This window comes from Marmota flaviventris, chromosome 4 (assembly GCF_047511675.1).
Source record: "Marmota flaviventris isolate mMarFla1 chromosome 4, mMarFla1.hap1, whole genome shotgun sequence".
NCBI lineage: Eukaryota > Metazoa > Chordata > Mammalia > Rodentia > Sciuridae > Marmota > Marmota flaviventris.
Window position 1 is genome coordinate 53,887,623 of NC_092501.1, and position 17,989 is coordinate 53,905,611.

At 54.1% G+C, this 17,989-nt stretch overlaps 2 protein-coding genes across 4 annotated transcripts in view; one reads left to right on the plus strand and one right to left on the minus strand.

Annotated features, from left to right (window-relative positions):
• The first annotated feature begins 1,397 nt into the window (after window positions 1-1,397).
• Tacr2 (tachykinin receptor 2) lies at window positions 1,398-13,356 on the plus strand. Its single transcript, XM_027931353.3, has 5 exons — window positions 1,398-1,789; window positions 5,880-6,074; window positions 10,016-10,169; window positions 11,112-11,308; window positions 13,143-13,356. The coding sequence occupies exons 1-5, from the start codon at window positions 1,398-1,400 to the stop codon at window positions 13,354-13,356; spliced, it is 1,152 nt and encodes a 383-aa protein (XP_027787154.2).
• A 1,728-nt stretch (window positions 13,357-15,084) lies between these two features.
• The window catches only part of Hk1 (hexokinase 1), an 87,144-nt gene continuing 84,239 nt past the window's right edge, over window positions 15,085-17,989 (minus strand). For all 3 annotated transcript variants that reach the window (XM_071611211.1, XM_027931156.2, XM_027931157.2), the window contains exons 17-18: window positions 17,544-17,777; window positions 15,085-15,985 (exon numbers count right to left, since the gene is read on the minus strand). In XM_071611211.1, the coding sequence (XP_071467312.1) occupies window positions 15,844-15,985; window positions 17,544-17,777 (376 nt within the window). In that variant the 3' untranslated portion in view covers window positions 15,085-15,843. The remainder of the gene's footprint in view (window positions 15,986-17,543; window positions 17,778-17,989) is intronic.

Genomic DNA, 17,989 nt, shown 5'->3' on the forward strand with positions numbered 1-17,989 from the left:
TCCCCTGGGATCTGGTTGGAAACGCTCCAGGTTCTCTTTTCTCCCTGCTGCAGAGGCCTGGGCTCCTGGGGACTTCCCTTGAGGTCATAAATCCATGTCATGCTTTTTATGTACCATCTTTGGGCTAAATGGACTTTACACACAATATCTCATTGGAAATTCTCAAATATACTGTGAGGTGCGCACTTTCTTTTCTTTTCTATATTCTTCAGATGACGAAGCTAGTTCCCCTATCACCCCCCACAGAGTGACCCCAACTGCCCTGTCAACCTCCACCTGCAGCCTCTCACGGCGCAGCTGTAGCTGTTTTACCCCAGAGGTTCCCTGCAGATTTCATTTGGGAAATTTTTTTCCTCCAGATAAAAATGAAAAGTTTGAGCACTGTTCAGCTAAGCCCAGGGAAACTGAGGCTGGAGGTGAGCAGGATGGCCTGAGGTCTGCCGCTAGTCACAAGGAACCCAGCCCTCTGGGCGGCTGGTGCAGGGCAGAGTCACCCAACAGCACCCACCCCAGAGCACCCTGACACCCCTGGGCATCTCTGACCATCCCACAAAGACTTCCTTTTTAGAAAGATGCCCGGAGTCGCAGAGCCAGGCTCCCAAATATGTACTCCGATCACTCTCTAGATGAAGCTCCTGTCCCAGGCAGAGTGTAAACACCTCTGAGGACTGTGCCCTCCATGCCAGCCCCTCCCGGCTGCGCCTGTTTTCCAGGAAGGCCGCTGCCCCGCCTTGCAGGCCGTCTTAAATCTTTCAAGAGACAAGGCCCCGCCAAGCAGGGGGTAGGATGAGGGCCTCAAGAGCAGGCAGAGCCTCTGCCAAGGCCCTGGGAAGAGCAGCTGGGGAGTAGTGGCCACGGGCTGGCCCCTGGGTTGTGAGCCCCCAGGCCGCCTGCACCCCAAGGCCTGGAGAGGTGGCCCGCTGCACCGTAGCCTGGGGGATCTACCCCCCTGTACAGACTCTCATCTGGAATTTTTATTGAGGAGCCTTAGGAGAGGCCTGGATTCAAGTTCTGACTTATGACCTCAGCGGTCACATCCTCCCTTAGACTCAGTCAGTCAGTGAAGAGGTTGACCTGATGATTTATGAGGATGTCTCCTGCTCTGGCACAGGATTTAAATTCTAGATGTCCCGGAGACATGAGAGAGTCTGGCCCGGGTGCAGGAATCTGACGTGATAATAGCTTGGCTGGGCGTTCGCTCAGCCAGACTCATCTTGGAGATGTAGGCGTGGCCCCCAGGCTGGTGTGGCTCACTTGGCATCTGGTCCTCTCTCCGCCCCTCTTTGCCCCCATATAGCGACATACCAAAGCGGATTTCTCTTCCGTAACAAATCCAGGAGGAGCTGTGGAGCCAGGCCCCCTGGACCCAGAGCTTGGACCCAGACCCAGACCCAGCCATGGGGGCCTGCGCCCTTCTGAGCGATGCCAACATCTCATCTGGCCTTGAGAGCAACACCACAGACGTCACCGCCTTCTCCATGCCTGGCTGGCAGCTGGCTCTGTGGGCCACAGCCTACCTGGCCCTGGTGCTGGTGGCTGTGACAGGCAATGCCACAGTCATCTGGATCATCCTGGCCCATCAGAGGATGCGCACGGTCACCAACTACTTCATCGTCAACCTGGCCCTGGCTGACCTGTGCATGGCCACCTTCAATGCCACCTTCAACTTCGTCTATGCCAGCCACAACATCTGGTACTTCGGCCGCGTCTTCTGCTACTTTCAGAACCTCTTCCCCATCACAGTCACGTTTGTCAGCATCTACTCCATGACAGCCATCGCCGCTGACAGGCAAGAGGGGGTGGCAGGGAGGCGGGGGTTGGGGAGCGTCTCGCTTTGCTGGGGCTCAGACAGAGTGGCTCATGGTCCCACAGCAAGTTAGGGGGGGGACTCAGGGAACCATCTCCCAAACCTGTCGTGATTCAAAGCTCTGGATCTGGGAGACAGGGGCACTGCGGGACTGCAGCAGGTTGAGTTAAGGTTAGACTCAGGAAGGACTGTGCTCTGGATGGCTGTTCAAGGCTGTAGGGACCTTTGGACTGCTCCTCACTGGGGCTGATCTTTGTTGTGGTGTCTTTGCACCACTACAAGGAAATTGTTCATATCGTTTTCTTATTTCAGGTAAATTAAGTGACAGAAAAAACCTTAGCATTGCGTGCGGTTATTATCTTGTTACAACAGGAACGATTGTTTCCCTGAGCTGCTCTCCAGGGCTGCAGACTGTGACTTCCCGAGGAGGGGGCCTGGGCAGGGGTGGAGGAGGTGGCTATGGGATTGTCTGGGGTTCTTTGAAAGCATTTGGGGCAGGCAGGGTTCAGCTGGGATGGAGGACTCAGGTGCCTGGGGGAGTGAAGTGTGGGCTCACGACCAACAGGAAAGATGGGGAGTGTGGGGGAGGCAGGGTGGGGCCCGGGACCCTCAGAGAAATGGAGTCCTCATCAGGATGGCTCCACCGGTGTGAGCCTCCCAGTCCCACCCCAACTGCCCCAGCAGCCTTGACCCACACCTGCTCGCAGCTCAGCTGTAGCTGTTTTACTTTGGGAAATAGTAAAACATTTGGGACATTTTTTTCCACCAGTTAAAAATGAAAAATTTGAGTACTATCCATCGACACCCAGGGAACCTGAGACTGAGGTCCACCAGCCAGTCAGGGGCAGAGCCAGGCACGGGGAACCCAGCCCTCTGGGCTGCTGGTGCAGGAACTGTCCCTCGTCCCCTGACAGCATGACAGCACCCACCACCAAAGCACCCTGACACCCCCCGGGTATCCCTGAGTGCCTCCTGTGTCAGGCACTGTTCTGAACATGAGAGTGGGGGTGAGACACATGCTAGTGGGAAAAAAATCTGAAACTCCTGACCTCACAGGGCTTTCATCTTAAAGGATGGAGATGGGCTGTGGGGGGGGGGGGGCTGTGGAGGGCAGGGGGCTCTGTGAGGGGCAGGGGGGGCTGTGGGGGGCAGGGGTGCTATGGGGGGCAGGGGGCGCTGTGGAGGGCAGAGGGGCTGTGGGGGGCAGGGGTGCTGTGGGGGGCAGGGGAGCTGTGGAGGGCAGGGAGGGGTGTGGAGGGCAGGGGGGTGCTGTGGAGGGCAAGGGAGCTGTGGGGGGCAGGGGGGGAGCTGGGAGACCAGGCAGGAAGCTGTTGAATAATAATCCAGGTGACGGAGGCGGGCAGCTCAGATCAGTTCACGGTGGAAACGCCTTCATTCATTCCCCTATTTCTTCATTTATTTAGCAAATACATGTCCCGTGCTTGCTAAGTATAGATGTTATTCTGGCGTTTGGGAGAAGGAAAAAAAAATCGGGTAAATGAGCCTCCCCTGGCAAGAGTTTGAATCATAAGCACCTGAATCCATGAACTCCGTGCTGTGTTTTGAGGTCATGAGGCTTTGAAAAAATATCAGAGATCAGAAAGGCGATGGGAATTTGGGGTAAAAATGGGAGTTCATAACCCACTTGAGTCAAATGTATGAAAGATGATATGTCATGAGCTTTGTAATGTTTTGAACAACCAATAAAAAAAAAAAGGCGATGGGAGGTGGGGCAGGATGTCATGTTAAACGGGCATCAGGATGGACCTGTGAGGGTGGATCTGAGCCACCAGGAGGACGGGATGAGTGACCTCTGGGGGTAACCATTCCAGGCAGAAGGTGGAAACCTCGCAGAGCAGTCAGTGCCCCCGTAACGCCTGGGACACCGGGGTGGGGACTGCCGGTTCCCACGGTGGGGGCTACATAAATTTGAGGCCACAGTCCATCGTCCTTGCCTTGTCCCAAAGCTTGGACTCATCCAGCGGAGAAGGAGCCACAGGTCGCCAGGTACCAAGGCCATTTCTGGTCAATGAAAAGGAAATGAATAAGTAGGAATAATCACGTGCTCAAAGCCTGAGCTCCGTGGTAGTCAGAGGAGGTCAGTGTCACAGGACAAGGAGGGAGGACACTAACATCATCTGGTCCAGGAGAACCTAACCCATGACCGCAGACCACGGGCAGAAACCACAAGGTTCCTGAACTCATGTGGGGACAAAAATGACACAAGCACAAAGGTAGGCAGTAAGCACACTTCGCCGGGACCCCAGCAGCGCCCGGGGCTTTGTCACCAACAGAAATCATAGATACTTGTGGGCTGGGGGTGTAGCTCCGTGGTGGAGCACGCGCCTAGCATGTTCAAGGCCCTGGGTTTGATCCTCAGAACCACACAAAAAGGAGAGAGAGAGAGAGAGAGAGAGAGAGAGAGAGAGAGAGAGAGAGAGAGATAGATTGAGATTCTTGTGTTGTTACAGAAATCACTACTTCAAAATTACCATAGGTTCCAGATCTGCGGCTAGAACTTGTTGTTTAGTGTGTTAATAAAAAAGTGCATATATTACAATGTCCCAAATTTATTTTATGTTTTGATACTGTACTTCAGTATGACTGATGCTCTTTGTAATCCAGGGTATTATAATTTATTCATTTTAAAAATCTCATTCTAGCGAGGCACAGTGTCACACATCTGTGATCCCAGCAACCTGGGAGGAGGCAGGAGGATCCAAGTCTGAGGCCATCCTCAACAACTTAGGGAGACCCTGTCTCAACATTAAAAAATAAAAATAAAAACGTTTTTAAAAGGGCTGGGGATGTGGCTCAGTAAAGTGGCCTTGTGTTCCATCCCCAGTACCCCACCCCCAAATCTTATTCTAAGGAGGGGTCCTTGGGCTCCACTGGACAGCAACAGGCCCAGAACACAAAGAGACCCACTAATCTAGTCTCACCTCCTCCTTCTAGTGAGGGGAAAACCAAGACCTTAGGTCACACTACATATTGGGGGACTCGAGGCAGGCAGCCATGCCTGTGTTGAACAGTGCCCTTTGGATCCTTTGACCTTGGAGAGATGAGCAGCTCACCTTCCTTGGTCAGGGCTCTAGACCCCTGTGGCTTCTGCACACCAGGCCCCAGGACCCTCCTACAGTGTTGTACAGGTCCTGGGAACAGGGGACTTCACAAGCCAGGAGCACACAGCTGGACCAACCAGGGCTGAAATCCAGCTCTGCCTTTCCCAAGCTGGCTGTCTCTCCATTTTCCAAGCCTGTCACCTAATGTGGAAATAAATAATCCCCATCAAAGACCAGTGGGTGGTGGGCCCTGCACCCCACCAGGCACAGGGCTGCCAAACAGCAGCTGCAATCCCACAGTCCCCCAGAGAGAGACCGGAGTTGAGTAGGTCCGCAGGTGGCATCTCCTGGGAACTTTGAGAGGAAGGAGGAGCTGCAGCCTGAGATGGGAGGAAAGGCCCAAGAGAGACCCTGCAGGGCTGGCTCATGGCCAGAGTGAGCCCGGGAGGCTCAGGAGGCAGTGGGAGGAGGCTGGCCAGTGCGTTGGCCACGTGCAGAGGCCTCGAGTGCCAAGTTTAAAGGTTTGGGCTTGTGCTGTCCAATATGTGGCTCTTTAAGTTTAAATTAATTTTTTTTTTAAAGAGAGAGAGAGAGAGAGAGAAGAGAGAATTTTAATATTTATTTTTTTTTTTAGTTTTCGGCGGACACAACATCTTTGTATGTGGTGCTGAGGATCGAACCTGGGCCGCATGCATGCCCTGCGAGCGCGCTACTGCTTGAGCCACATCCCCAATCCCTTAAATTAAAATTTGAAATTCAGTTCCCCAGTCACGCTGGCCATGCGTACAGTACTCCTGGCCACACGTGGTTAGTGGTTACGGAACAGAACGGCGCCTACCTAGGACATCTCTGTGTGGCTGTGAGAATCTCCAGCTCCACTCTCTGCAGATCTGGCATAACTCCAACACCCATGGACATTGTCAGCAGCGTGTGGACCTGGGCAGAGGAATGGAGAAGGGGACAGGTGGGACAGGAGGGCGCTCACTACTCGCTCTGTGCTCTGCCCACAGGTACATGGCCATCGTCCATCCCTTTCAGCCACGGCTCTCGGCCCCCAGCACCAAGGCAGTTATCGCGGGCATCTGGCTGGTGGCCCTGGCCCTCGCCTTCCCCCAGTGCTTCTATTCCACCATCACCGTGGACCAGGGCGCCACCAAGTGCGTGGTGGCCTGGCCTGAAGACAGCAGGGACAAGTCACTCCTCCAGTAAGGTCTCCCGGGGCAAGGGTACAGAGACACAAGGCATGTGCTCATGTGTGCATTCCCGGCCGTGTGTGTAGTGTGTGCTCGTGGGCGTGCATGGGATCTGGGAGTCCGAACGGGATTATGTGAGCACGTGTTTATACTAAGGATCCTCAGCAATGGGCTCGCTCCCCTATAAACCCGGCCTAAGTTGAAGATATCTTGTGCACCTAACCTCCTGCACATCCTAGGTCAGCCACAAAGCACCTTGTAGAGTGTCACCTGTCACTCCTCGTCATTACAGAATTAACTGGGCACTGTGTCTCGCTGTTACTATTCAGCATTCTGAGAGAGATCATGTCACAAATCACTAGCCCAGGAAAAAATCTGAGTTCAAACTTCATAGTTCCATTTCTAGCAAATGACTATAACCTCAGCATCATCATAAAGTCAAGACAATCATTTAATCAAAACACATGACAGAGTTGGGTGCAGTGGCACACGCCTGTAATCCCAGTGGCTCAGGAGGCTAGGGCAGAAGGATCACGAGTTCAAAGCCAAACTCAGCAAAGGGTGAGGTACTAAGCAACTCAGTGAGACCCTGTCTCTAAATAAATACATAATAGAACTAGGATGTGGCTCAGTGGTCAGGTGTCCCCGAGTTCAGTCCCTGGTACCCCCCTCCAAAAAAAATACACATGTTGGGGGCCATCTGTACTAAAAGTAACATTAACTTCCAGGCCTGTTCTAAGCACCTTTTTTTTTCCCACACTGCAGCTTGAGTGGGGGCACTTTACCACTGAACTACATCCCCAGTCTTTTTTTATTTTGAGTCAGGGTTTCTCTCAGTTGCCCCGAAACTGAGGCACTGAAAACCCAAATAACATGCCCAAGACCACACAACTAGGACGTGGTGAGACAAGGACTCAAACAGGCCACCCTGCCACCTAAGATGTGTATGTCCTGAAATAAGTACAATGTGTGTATACATATGGCAAGTGGGGCTCGACACATCACGTGTTTTGGGGGTGTCTGGTGTCTGCTTCATGCCGAGGTGGGCATCCTGGGCTGGGAAAGGGGAGGAGGAGAGGGAAGAAAAACCCAAGCATGGCCTGGCTGCTGCGTGACCCTGGCTAGGTCCTTTGCCAGTTCTGGGCCTGTTTCCCAGGGTTCTCACAATGTGGCTTTGTGATCCCCAAGCCTGGCACCATTGGTTAGTAGAGGAGAGGAGTCGACGGAGACTTTGGAGTTAGTAGCCAGGCCAGTGTCTTGGCCTATTTCTTCCCTCCTGGCTAGACGACTCTCTAGTCACTTAACCTCTCTGAGCCTTTGTCTTCGCTCTAAAATGGGGATTAGTAATAGGAGATCATGTCCTCGAAGCCCTTAGCACTGTGCCTGGCACAGAACTCATGCCCAGTATGTGGTAGATTAAGGAAGGGACAAACAAAGGCACATTAGGTAGCATATCTAGTCCAGTGAAGTCCCAGCTGCCCCAGGCTTGCAGATGTGTGCACTCTTAGCTGATGGCTTCCTGGTAACCATGGCAACACAGTCCCCATCCCGGTCTCCTTTAACACTCCTTCTCCAATACCCACCCCTCCCTGGGCCCCATCTCTCCTGAGCATCTTCCAGAAGAGGGTCATTCCATGCCATAGAAGACACCATCCCAATAATAAGGTTGCTACTGGGGACTGGTGGTCTTGAGGGCAGGCCCCGCCTAGGGTCTCTTTGCCTCTGCCCTGCACCCCACTGGTCCCTGAAGTTTGCATCCATGGAGGGGAAGGAGAGGGGTAGAGAGCAGAGTATTTTGGAACTGGCCACTGGGGGCAGTATTTCTCCACTTGAATGGGGACTTTCTCCTTGAAAGGGGAGCCAGTAAGAACTGAGGGGACCCTGCTCCCACCCTCTGTGCATGGTGAATTCCAGCCCCCATCCAGGCATCAGGGAAAAGTAAGAGCACAGGGGTGGGCTGGGAAAGGGGTACTTTGGTGTTACTGGAATTTTGATGGGATTTTCAGGAAGGCTGATTCTGGGTGAGAATACGGGGTTGGGGGGAGCCGCTGATGTAGATTGAGATTGGGGCTCTATCCTCACAGGCTCACACCTGGGTGAGTGTAGGAATCAGATGAAGTTACAGATGCTGCCTCCAGGAAATACACATTTACCCCTAAAATTCAGATACAAGAAGGACAAGGGGTAAAGGGGGGGGGGAACTCCTTGGTTTGGGCAGATTCTAGAAGGTGTCCTCAACACTCCTCAGTGCTCCCTTCTTCATGGGAACCTAGCCCAGGGTGAATTCCTATCCTGTACTATGTCTCTGGAAAAGAATAAAATGTTGCTCACACATGGGAAGGACAGAGATTACCTGCTCACTTGACAGATGAGGAAACTGAGGCTGAGGGAGAAACCTGACTTGCCAAGATCATGCTTTCAATTAGAAAAGCATTCTGACTCCTACAGCCTCGGTGAAACGGAGATGGTTTGGGTCTTGATTAAGTCTTGATTCCAATGAAACATACTTTCTGCACTTCTCTGAGACTCTGTGTCCCCATCTGGACACTGAGGCAAGGTGGCCCTGTTGGTTCTCGGGGTCCTTCTAGCTTAGACACTCTGTAGGGTGACAGAAACCCGGCACAGGCTGCTCCTTCTCCCTTCCTACCTGCTCAGTGATGGGGCTCTTACACTCAGGTCCTACAAGGGAATCAGGACACCTAGGTGTCTCCATGCCTTTTGTGACTGACACGTTTGTCAAAGGAAAGCAAGTGAAATTCTAAACACGATGCTTTAGAAGAGATTTGTCAGAGCCACCTTCTCCCTGCCCCAGGCTGGTGGAGCCTCCTACATGGGGCCCTGCACGGCTGGCACATGCTGGGTGGAGGCGGGGCTTGGGATCCTCTCAGCTTTTCTAGTAAGAAAGGGAAAAGGCACTTGGCAGAACGGGGGGTCTAAGGCTTGGGATGCTCCAAGAAGCCCCTCTGCAGCCCTGCCTGGGGGTCAGCCCTCAGCCTGCAGGGACACACAGCTCCTTGACACTGTCTTTCTTTCCCGAAGGAAATGAAAAGACAGCACAATCTGGGGGTCTTTCTGGGGCCTGGGTAGGTAGCCATGCAATGGTGTTCTGGGCCACTTGCTCAAAGGTGGGCCCAGGGGTGTTTGCTGACACAAGCATTGTGCCCAACTGAAGGCTGGTGAGCAGGAAGCAGATGATGCGATGGTGTGTGACTTGATAGGGATGTGGGGATAGGGTGGCACCTTCTTAACGCCAGCCGTCCTCTACATCCACTTGGACATAGGGTAGATACATGGTCTAACAAATATGGACACGTGCATAAACGCATCCCCACACACACGGACATACACATACAAACCTACACATGCACTTCAGGAAGAAATTATACCAAATTGGTGTGTTTTATTTTGTTTTGTTTTGAAGTTGGGGATTGAACCCAGGGGCACTCAATCCCTGAGCCACATCCCCTGCCCTTTTTATTTTTTGTTCTGAGACAGGGTCTCGTTAAGTTGCTTAAGGCCTCGCTAAGTTGCTGAGGCTGGCCTTGAACTTGCGTTCCTCCTGTTTCAGCTTCCCAAGTGGCTGGGATTATAGGTGTGTGCCACCGCGCCCCGCCCAAAGTGTTAATAGTGATGGGAGTGAGACAAGTAATTTTGCTCTCTCCTTCCGGCCTAATAGTGTTTTACATTTTAAACAAATTGTTAACTTTTTTTTGTAAGCACTTGTCTTTCACATAAAGCTTGTGGGGCTAAATGCTGGTGATCCTTTTGCAGGAGAAGCCCTCTTTTGGCCCAGATGCTAGCCAAGGTTGCATTTATTTTTCTTTAAATCAAACCAGGGTTGGGGGGCAACAGGTGTTACAGGGTGAGGACCACAGAGTCCCCCGAATGAGCACCGGCAGACATGGGAGTCACTACCGGCCACTGACTGTCCAAACTCCTGGCTTCCACTCCAGGTACCACCTGGTGGTGATCGCCCTCATCTACCTCCTGCCCCTCCTGGTGATGTTCATTGCCTACAGCATCATTGGCCTCACACTCTGGAGGCGCGCTGTCCCACGACACCAGGTCCACGGTGCCAACCTGCGCCACCTGCAGGCCAAGAAGAAGGTAGGCGCCAGGGGCGGGATGTGGCCACCTCTAGGAGTCACCCTGGCCATCTCAGAACCCTCAGAACCAGCCAATGAGGGCCTAGGACCCTGCCATGGCAAGTCTGGGGAGGGAGAGAGCATCCTTTGTCCCTGGCAGGTGGATTGGCCTTTAGTCTTTGGGCAAATACAAACTGGAGGGAACTTCTGGAAGGTTAGGGAGATCAGGAAGTCCTGAAGCCCACAGAATTTCAGATCCCTCCAAGAATCTCAGAATAACAGAATCCTAACATGTTAGAATTTTGAATAATTGGAACATTGATTTTCAGACAAGCCCTGGAAGTACACAGGGAGGTGCCTTGGACTCTCAGAGAATCCCTAAAGGCTGAAACTGCAGACCTAGAGATCAAGAAACTGGATGGCAGTGTGGCTTCTGATTAGAGAGCTGCCATCATGCCCCTTCTCCCTGCAACCCGCGAGGTGTTGGTCTCCACCTGCCTACCCTAGCTGGCCTCATCCCTCTTGGGCAGTGCAGGGGTGTGCCTGCAGAGGCCAGGTGTTGGGGGTTGGTGGCAAGGGACCTGGTCCCCAAGCAGAGGTGGCGGTCTCTGGGTGGAGCTCAGTGACAGACACAGATCCCAGGGAAACAGTAGCCTGGGACCTCAGAGCTGGTACAGCCCCCATCAAGGGTGGGCTTAGGAGTGAGCTTCTCCTCTCCAAGCAGGAGAGGCCACTGAGGTCACCGTTGGGCTGGCTTCTAGGAGTATGGCTTTAAAGGCAGGACAGCAGTTGAGCAGAAGAGTGCAGACCCTGAGGTGGGGGTTCAGGAGATCTGGGCTGCAGCTCCAGGTGGAGGCAGAAGAGAGAGGTCGGTCTGATCACGGAGGGCCTCCCCTGATGCCCTAGGAGGGTTAGCACTTGGGACTCAGGGGCTGAGGAGTGACCTGATGCTCTTCTGGAGCAGTTTGTGAAGACCATGGTGCTGGTGGTGGTGACATTTGCCATCTGCTGGCTGCCCTACCACCTCTACTTCATCCTGGGCAACTTCCGGGAGGACATCTACTGCCACAAGTTCATCCAGCAGGTGTACCTGGCGCTCTTCTGGCTGGCCATGAGCTCCACCATGTACAACCCCATCATCTACTGCAGCCTCAACCACAGGTGAGCGCCACAGGACCAGGTCCTTTCCGCTCCCAGGCCAGGGACAGCCCCTTCGGGTCCCCTGCACAAGTGAACCTCACCTTGTCCCTGCCTGAGTCCCTCCCCTCCCACCCAGGTGGGATGTCATCCTCCAGGTCCCCCTAGATAAGAGTTCCAACTCCTCCCCAGAGCCTTGCCCCATCACACACGCAGACCTGAGCTCCCATGTGCTCAAGGACTTAGTGGCCCACGGTGTGCTGTTGAGCATCTGGCAAATGGGAAGGATTAAGTCAGCCCTGCAGACTGGACAAGTGTTCCAGGCAGAAGGAACAACTGAAGTATGGCCCTGGGGTCAAGGTCAGGACTTGGGCTTGTACTTGAACATGGGGAACCACAGGACTCTGAGCAGGGGAGACACGTGCTCCGACATTTTGGAAGACTCAGTCCAGCACTGCACTGGAACTATACCAAAGGGGAGGGGCCAAGGGAAACGCTTCAGGGAGGCTCTGGCATTGATCCAGCTAAGGATGGTTTCAACTGGGGTGAGATGTGGTCAGGGTCTGGATATTGCCAAAGGAATTTTTTGGGGGGGGGTGGGTATCAGGGATTGAACTCAGGGATACTCAACCAGCCACCTCCCCAGCCCTCTTTTGTATTTCATTTAGAGACAGGTCTCACTGAGTTGCTTAGTGCCTTGTTTTTGCTGAGGCTGGCTTTGAACTCGTGATCCTCCCGAGCTGCTGGGATCTTAGGTGTGCGCCAGAGCGCCAGGCTGCCAATGGAGTTTGATGGACAAGAGGTCACCAGTGAGAAGAAGTCAAAGATGACTCTCAGCAAGTTCTTGGCCTGGGTGGTCAGAAGTTTAGAGCTATCAGGAGTGAGCTGGGAAGACTGCAGGGGGAGGGTAGGGGGGAGGGTAAGGGAGGACGGTTTGGAGCTGGGTTGGGTGTGGGTGTAAATCAGAGGCCACCAGGCTTGCAAATAGGCACTTGTCAGGCCATACCATGGAGCTGCACGAAGAGGATCCCAAGCGAGGCAGGCTCTTCCAGAATAGGGAGCCCTGCAGCTCAGGAAGGGACGGTGCACAGCTTGCACGGGGTCCCCTTATTTCTGCCCTAAGCCTCCAGTATATTTTCTGCCAACCCGTTTCCACTCACCAATCTGCTTCCTCTGAGCTCCACTTTAAGCTTGAAACTTCAGTGCTGCTGCGGGGGAGAGTCATTTTTTAAGCTTATGGACCCAAACTTGGTACCTGTGAATTTTCCTTCATAGGAGCCCACAGGGAGGGCACCCCTAGTCCACCAGCATGGCCAGAGCCCCAATTTCTTAAACCCTTCTTTGAATACTACTTTAGAAGCCAGTTATAAGACAAGCAAGAAAATCCATTATTCTTTTATTCTGTTTCTTTTCATTTGTAATAACAAATGGTCTAAGTCAGCTTCCTCACCCACTTCAATCACTAAACTCCAGAATACTTCTAGCTGTTTCCTAAAATCAAATCCATTGAAGAATGCATCTCTTGTCAGGGGTAGTACTGCCCACCTATAATCCCAGCAACTAGGGAGGCTGAGGCAGAGAGAGTGAAGGTTCAAAGCCAGGCTGGGAAACTCAGCCAGTTTCTGCCTCAAAGTGTAAAAAGAGCTGGGGGTGTAGCTCAGTGGTAAGGTGTCCCTGGGTTCAATCCCTAGTGCCCCCCCTCCAAAAAGATGCATCTCTCAAGAACCCCTGAGCGATGGGAATGGTGGGCTCTTCAGAGGCAGCAACTTTCCCCCAGACAGTCACCTGGAGCTGGAGAAGTCACGCGACAGCCCCTGTACCCCAACTCCCTTGCTGAAGCTGACCCTCCGTTCCCCAGGTTCCGCTCTGGATTCCGCCTTGCTTTCCGGTGCTGCCCGTGGGTCACTCCAACCGAGGAAGATAAACTAGAGCTGACTCCCACTCCATCCCTTTCCATGAGGGTCAAGAGGTGTCACACGAAAGAGATTTTGCTCATGGCCGGGGACATAGCCCCTTCTGAAGTTCCCAGTGGGAAGGCTGGGTGGAGGTCCCCAAGAGGGGAAGCCTGCTGAACTCTGAAGCCTCGTGCCTGGATCCAGGGCCAGGTGTCACCCCCTTGGGGAAACAGCCAATCAAGAAGCCCAGACCTGAAAATTGGACTCATGCCCCACCCTTCAGTACACCAATGGAAGTAAACAGAGGATGCTGACATGCTGTCACCTACCTCAGAGCACTCCAGGGGTCCCATGACGGTTACTGAAGAGAGTGTGAGGCAGGAGCTGCAAGCTCAGATGTCCTTCTGGGGCATACCACACAATTAGCAAATGAATCCAGTATAAAACCTGCAATGTGAGGATCAAAGGCGACTGACTAGCAGCCTCAGTGTTGGAGTACTAGGGAAAGGTGCAGACTGTGACCACCTGGCAGGGACAAGCATCCAAAAGGCATGGCAGCTGCTTTGGACAACTATCATGGGATGTGATGGGAGCCCACTGTGGGTACGTCTTTCAAGAAAAGCTGGAAATCCAAATTTGCATGTGAAACTTCTAGATGTGTTAAATTTGGATCACCCAAGCGTTTATAAACGTTGGGTAAGGAAACAAAACTCATCTGTGGGCAGCACACGACCATGACCCTGATTTGTTACGAGGCTAATGACATAGGAAAGAAATTTTATTTTTGCAAAGCCATTAGCTATAAGTGGACCCAGGGCTTGCTTCTCTGCCTCAGAATCAAAAGAACTTAGACACAACCCAGAGAAGAAGGTGGTTAAATCAAATGGGACCTCCGCTGAGTTGCTTTGGGCAAGTCACTCCGACCCTCAGCCTCTTCCTCTACCTGCCGGGGACAGTCACAGAATCAGTGCCCTGTGAAAGGCAGCCCTGATTCTTATCATTACCAAACCAGCTGCTTCACATGAGCACCACCTACAGGTAGGTCAGCCCCCACCATCGCTCTGCGGCAGACATCAACTGTCCCCAGGCACCAGGCCTGGCCCCAGGGGCACCTCTCCCACCTGCTGACTCACCCTCCACGCCCAGTGCCCTCTGGAGAGCCATATCACACTGCAATGTACACCCAAAGTCTAAGTCACCTGTGTGCTCCACAGGGATCACTGTGGCAGACACTGGCTCCTTTGGTGCCCCAAATAAAGGACTCTGATCTCACCAAACCATGTGAGCGTGCCGTCGGTCCTGGGCACTTGGACCCCTAGTTGCAGATGGGACATCTCAGCACCCTGGATGCTTTGGCGTGAAATCCACCCAAGGGTGCGGGAGGAATCCACAATGGCAGTCCTGGGGCCTGATAACCACCCCCTGAGGATAGATGTGGGTAGAAGGGTCAGAAAAGGGCCAATTTCCTACAGATGGGATTCGAGGAGGAAGCACAGCACCCTGCCTCCCTGGCTGCCTCCAGACTCTGGGTGCATCTGAGCAGGGGGCGGAGGGAAGGACCCACAGCCCCTGGAGGCCAAGTACCCCTTTCCTTTGTTCTAACAGGCGTGGAGGACGGGAGACGAGAGACCTCCCTTTTTCCAGCCCTGGAGAAGGGGTGTGGGATGCTGGGACTTGAGGTATTGACAGAGCAGATGCTGGAGACCAGGGGAGAGGCCACTTCTGCGATGGTTTTCAGGGACATGACAGAAGTCCTCATGCCAGACCCAGGCTGGGCGCCAAAGACCGTGATCTTTATTTTAAACTCCTGGCCCACCCAGACAGTCACAAATATCCCCCAGCATCTGGCTTTTGCCACACCCCCAGGTCTCCTCCCCTCTGCCCAGCCACCAAGCATCACTCGGCTTTTTGAATTGGTACAAAGTTTACTAGGTCATACAACATGGCTCACAAAAGCGATGGGAAATTCCAGTGATGGCGCTGCTTGTGGGTCGGTTCCTTTTACCCAAATGGAGACAAGACACTTTCCCACGGGACTTCCCACCTCCCCCCACGAGATCAACAGAATGCAAGACTGTCACAGTGCGGCTAGGACCGGTTCCATGGACACACACACACACACACACGTCTAGTGGCATCGACACATCCCCCTATGGGACCGCCAGGCTGCCACAGTGGGTGGCGGGGACGGGAGAAAGCGGTCACGCTGCGTCCACACTCGCCCTTCAGGCTGGGCCCTGGGCCCGGGGGAAGAGTCCGGCAGTGACTGCTGGTGATAATACACTTCACGCAGGGGAGGCGACCCCGAGGACGGGCTTTGGAGGCCACAGGGCCCGTCTGATGGTGCGACTTTTCATCTGAGCTGGATGGGCGCCCGCGGGAGGAATGGGTGCGGCTACACTTCACACGAGGGGATGCACGACCGGGTGGAGATCAAATCATGCAGAGTGGCAGGGCAGGTGAGGGTCCAGGTGAGAGATGGTCAACAGCACACGCTCTAGGTTGTACCCTACGATAGGTGCCATTCGTTGGATTGCTTTCCTTCCCCGCTGTGGGGGGCGGCTCTGGCGCTGAGGGCTCCCAGCGCGGCTCGCTGAGAGGAACAGGGGGGTCGTCGCTTTGAGAGACAAGTGCTGGACGGGCAGCGGGTGGGGGCCTGTGCCCTTAGCTCATTTCTCCCCGGAGCCTCACACCCACAGCTGTGATGAGAGCAGCCCCCTTGCCACTGCCGTCTTCAGACAGGAGGAAGGACACGTTACACTTTGGTGACAGTTCCTTCACCGTTTGGTGCATGATTCTGGAGAAGCTGGTAAAGAGGAAAATAAAATAAAATAACATCAGGAAAATGTAAGTTGTGGGAAAGGAGAAGAGATGAAGGGACACTGGTCCTCCTGAAATCAGGAAAGCACCCCAAATTAGGTGGGCAGGGGCGGATTAAAGTAGCCACAGCTGACTGAGGAAAGCGCGACACTGCCAATCCTGTTATCACAACTTCCAGAAGGAGGCACAACTGAGAATCCCCAAACGAGTGACTCCCAACAGTTTACGAGGCAGAGGGCATAGGGAACCCCCATCCCAGAGCCTGGGGCTCCTGGGGAACCTGAAGGCCAAAAAGGAGGCTGAGGCCCAGCAGGGACCACTCAGCCAAGCCCACGCTGGCCAAGTGCTGGCTAGTTCAGGAGGCTACCTGGGAATCCCGTCCCAGCGGCCATCCACCCAGCACCTGCAGCCAAGAGAGGCAGCACCCCAGGAAGGGACAGTCTCTAAGTGAGGTGTCTCTAGGCATTTGTGTTTTGTGCTGAACATGAAAGACAGGCCAGGCTGAGGATGTTTGGGACAATGGGGTTCTCAGGGGAAGTCCCATTTATTGAGTACCTACTAGGTGCCCCATACTTCATAGACGGGACTTCCAGCCCTGTCAATGGCTATTATGCCACCAGGAAGATGGGATTGAGATAGGAACTGTCAGAGATTAAGCAATGGAGCATGGCATCTGAAAGGTGAAGCCAAGGTCAAATTCAAGTGTACATAGCCACTAAGCCTAGACCACTCCCCGGGTGCTGCCTCTGGTGACAATGAGGGCAGCTAAGGAGGCAGAGAGACAGGTGAGGACGGAGCTCGGCAGATGGCTTCACCCCAGCCACAGGCCTGAGGTAAGCGGGTAATCTCTCTGTGGCGTTGGGTGAGGTGTTTTTGAATAGGGTGACCCTAAGGCCTAGGTGGCCTAGGGTCCCGAGATACTAGGAGCAGCGCTACTCGCACTGGTTAAGGCACCCCCAGTTTAGGCATGGCCACTCTATTCCTAAGAGCCAAGCTTTGGAACACGCAGTGGATCAAAGAGCAGGTCCTTCTCTGGCATGGGATGTCCGACACTTCACCCAAAGTAGGTCACTTCGGACCCCTCCCTGTCCCAGAGTCCAGGGCCAGCACTGCACCTGCCCTTCCAAGTTTGATTTGGCAGGTGAACAAGACAATGGGCCCTGCTCCCTCTTCCATTTCCTCTTCGGACTCACCAAGCACAGCCTCCCAGCCAAGCCGACCCTGGCCAGGCTGAAGGGGCAAGGCCACCCCACCCACACCTCAGCGAGCCCAGGAGAGCAGGGAGGGGGTCACGCCCGCCAGCCACTGTGTCAGGTAAGAGGGTCAAGTAAGTGCCTTCTTCACTTCCCCAGGACCGCAAACCCTAGAGCTGCTCATCACCCGCCCCCCACCCCTGCCCTGTCCCCACACTCACAGTCGCAGGCAGCCATGCCCAGTGAGGAGTTTCTCAGACGGGAACCACACCCTGAAACCTGTAATCCTCCAGGGGACCCAGGAACTCGCCACCCAGCACCCTCTGCCATCCCCCACCAAGCCCCACTCACTGCGGATGCAGCTTGTAGAGCGTCCCATCCACGCCCACCGTCACGTTCAGATGGTCCAGCCCTCTGTTCTCCCGGATCTTGTCCACCACGGCCGCCATGCCCGCCCCGCACAGCTGCGCAGCCCTCTTGGACACCACCCCGCACACGGTCTTGACCAGGATACTGTCGTCGCACGTGCTGTTCAGACCCAGCTGCTGGAGGATGGCCCGGACCTGAAGCAGCGCTAACCGGTCACTGCAGCGAACAAAAAAAGCCAGGTGACTGGTCGAAGCAGGGCCTGCAGCCGGGGACTGACTTTTATTCCTGGGTGATACCCGATGAGCAACTCCCCACAGTCCTATCTGAGAACAGGATGGGGAATGGTGGCCAGAGTGCTCCCCTCCAAGTGTGCACCAAGTGTGCACCGGTCTGGAGAAAGCTATTTGCAATTGTCTGCAATGATAAAG

What these genes read in the sequence shown, in the direction of transcription:
- Tacr2 (XM_027931353.3), top strand. Translation starts at nt 1,398, where the DNA reads ATGGGGGCCTGCGCCCTTCTGAGCGATGCCAACATCTCATCTGGCCTT. An exon ending in ACCTGCAGGCCAAGAAGAAG is followed by an intron (nt 10,170 to 11,111) that starts GTAGGCGCCAGG and finishes CTTCTGGAGCAG; the next exon opens with TTTGTGAAGACCATGGTGCT. An exon ending in TACTGCAGCCTCAACCACAG is followed by an intron (nt 11,309 to 13,142) that starts GTGAGCGCCACA and finishes TCCGTTCCCCAG; the next exon opens with GTTCCGCTCTGGATTCCGCC.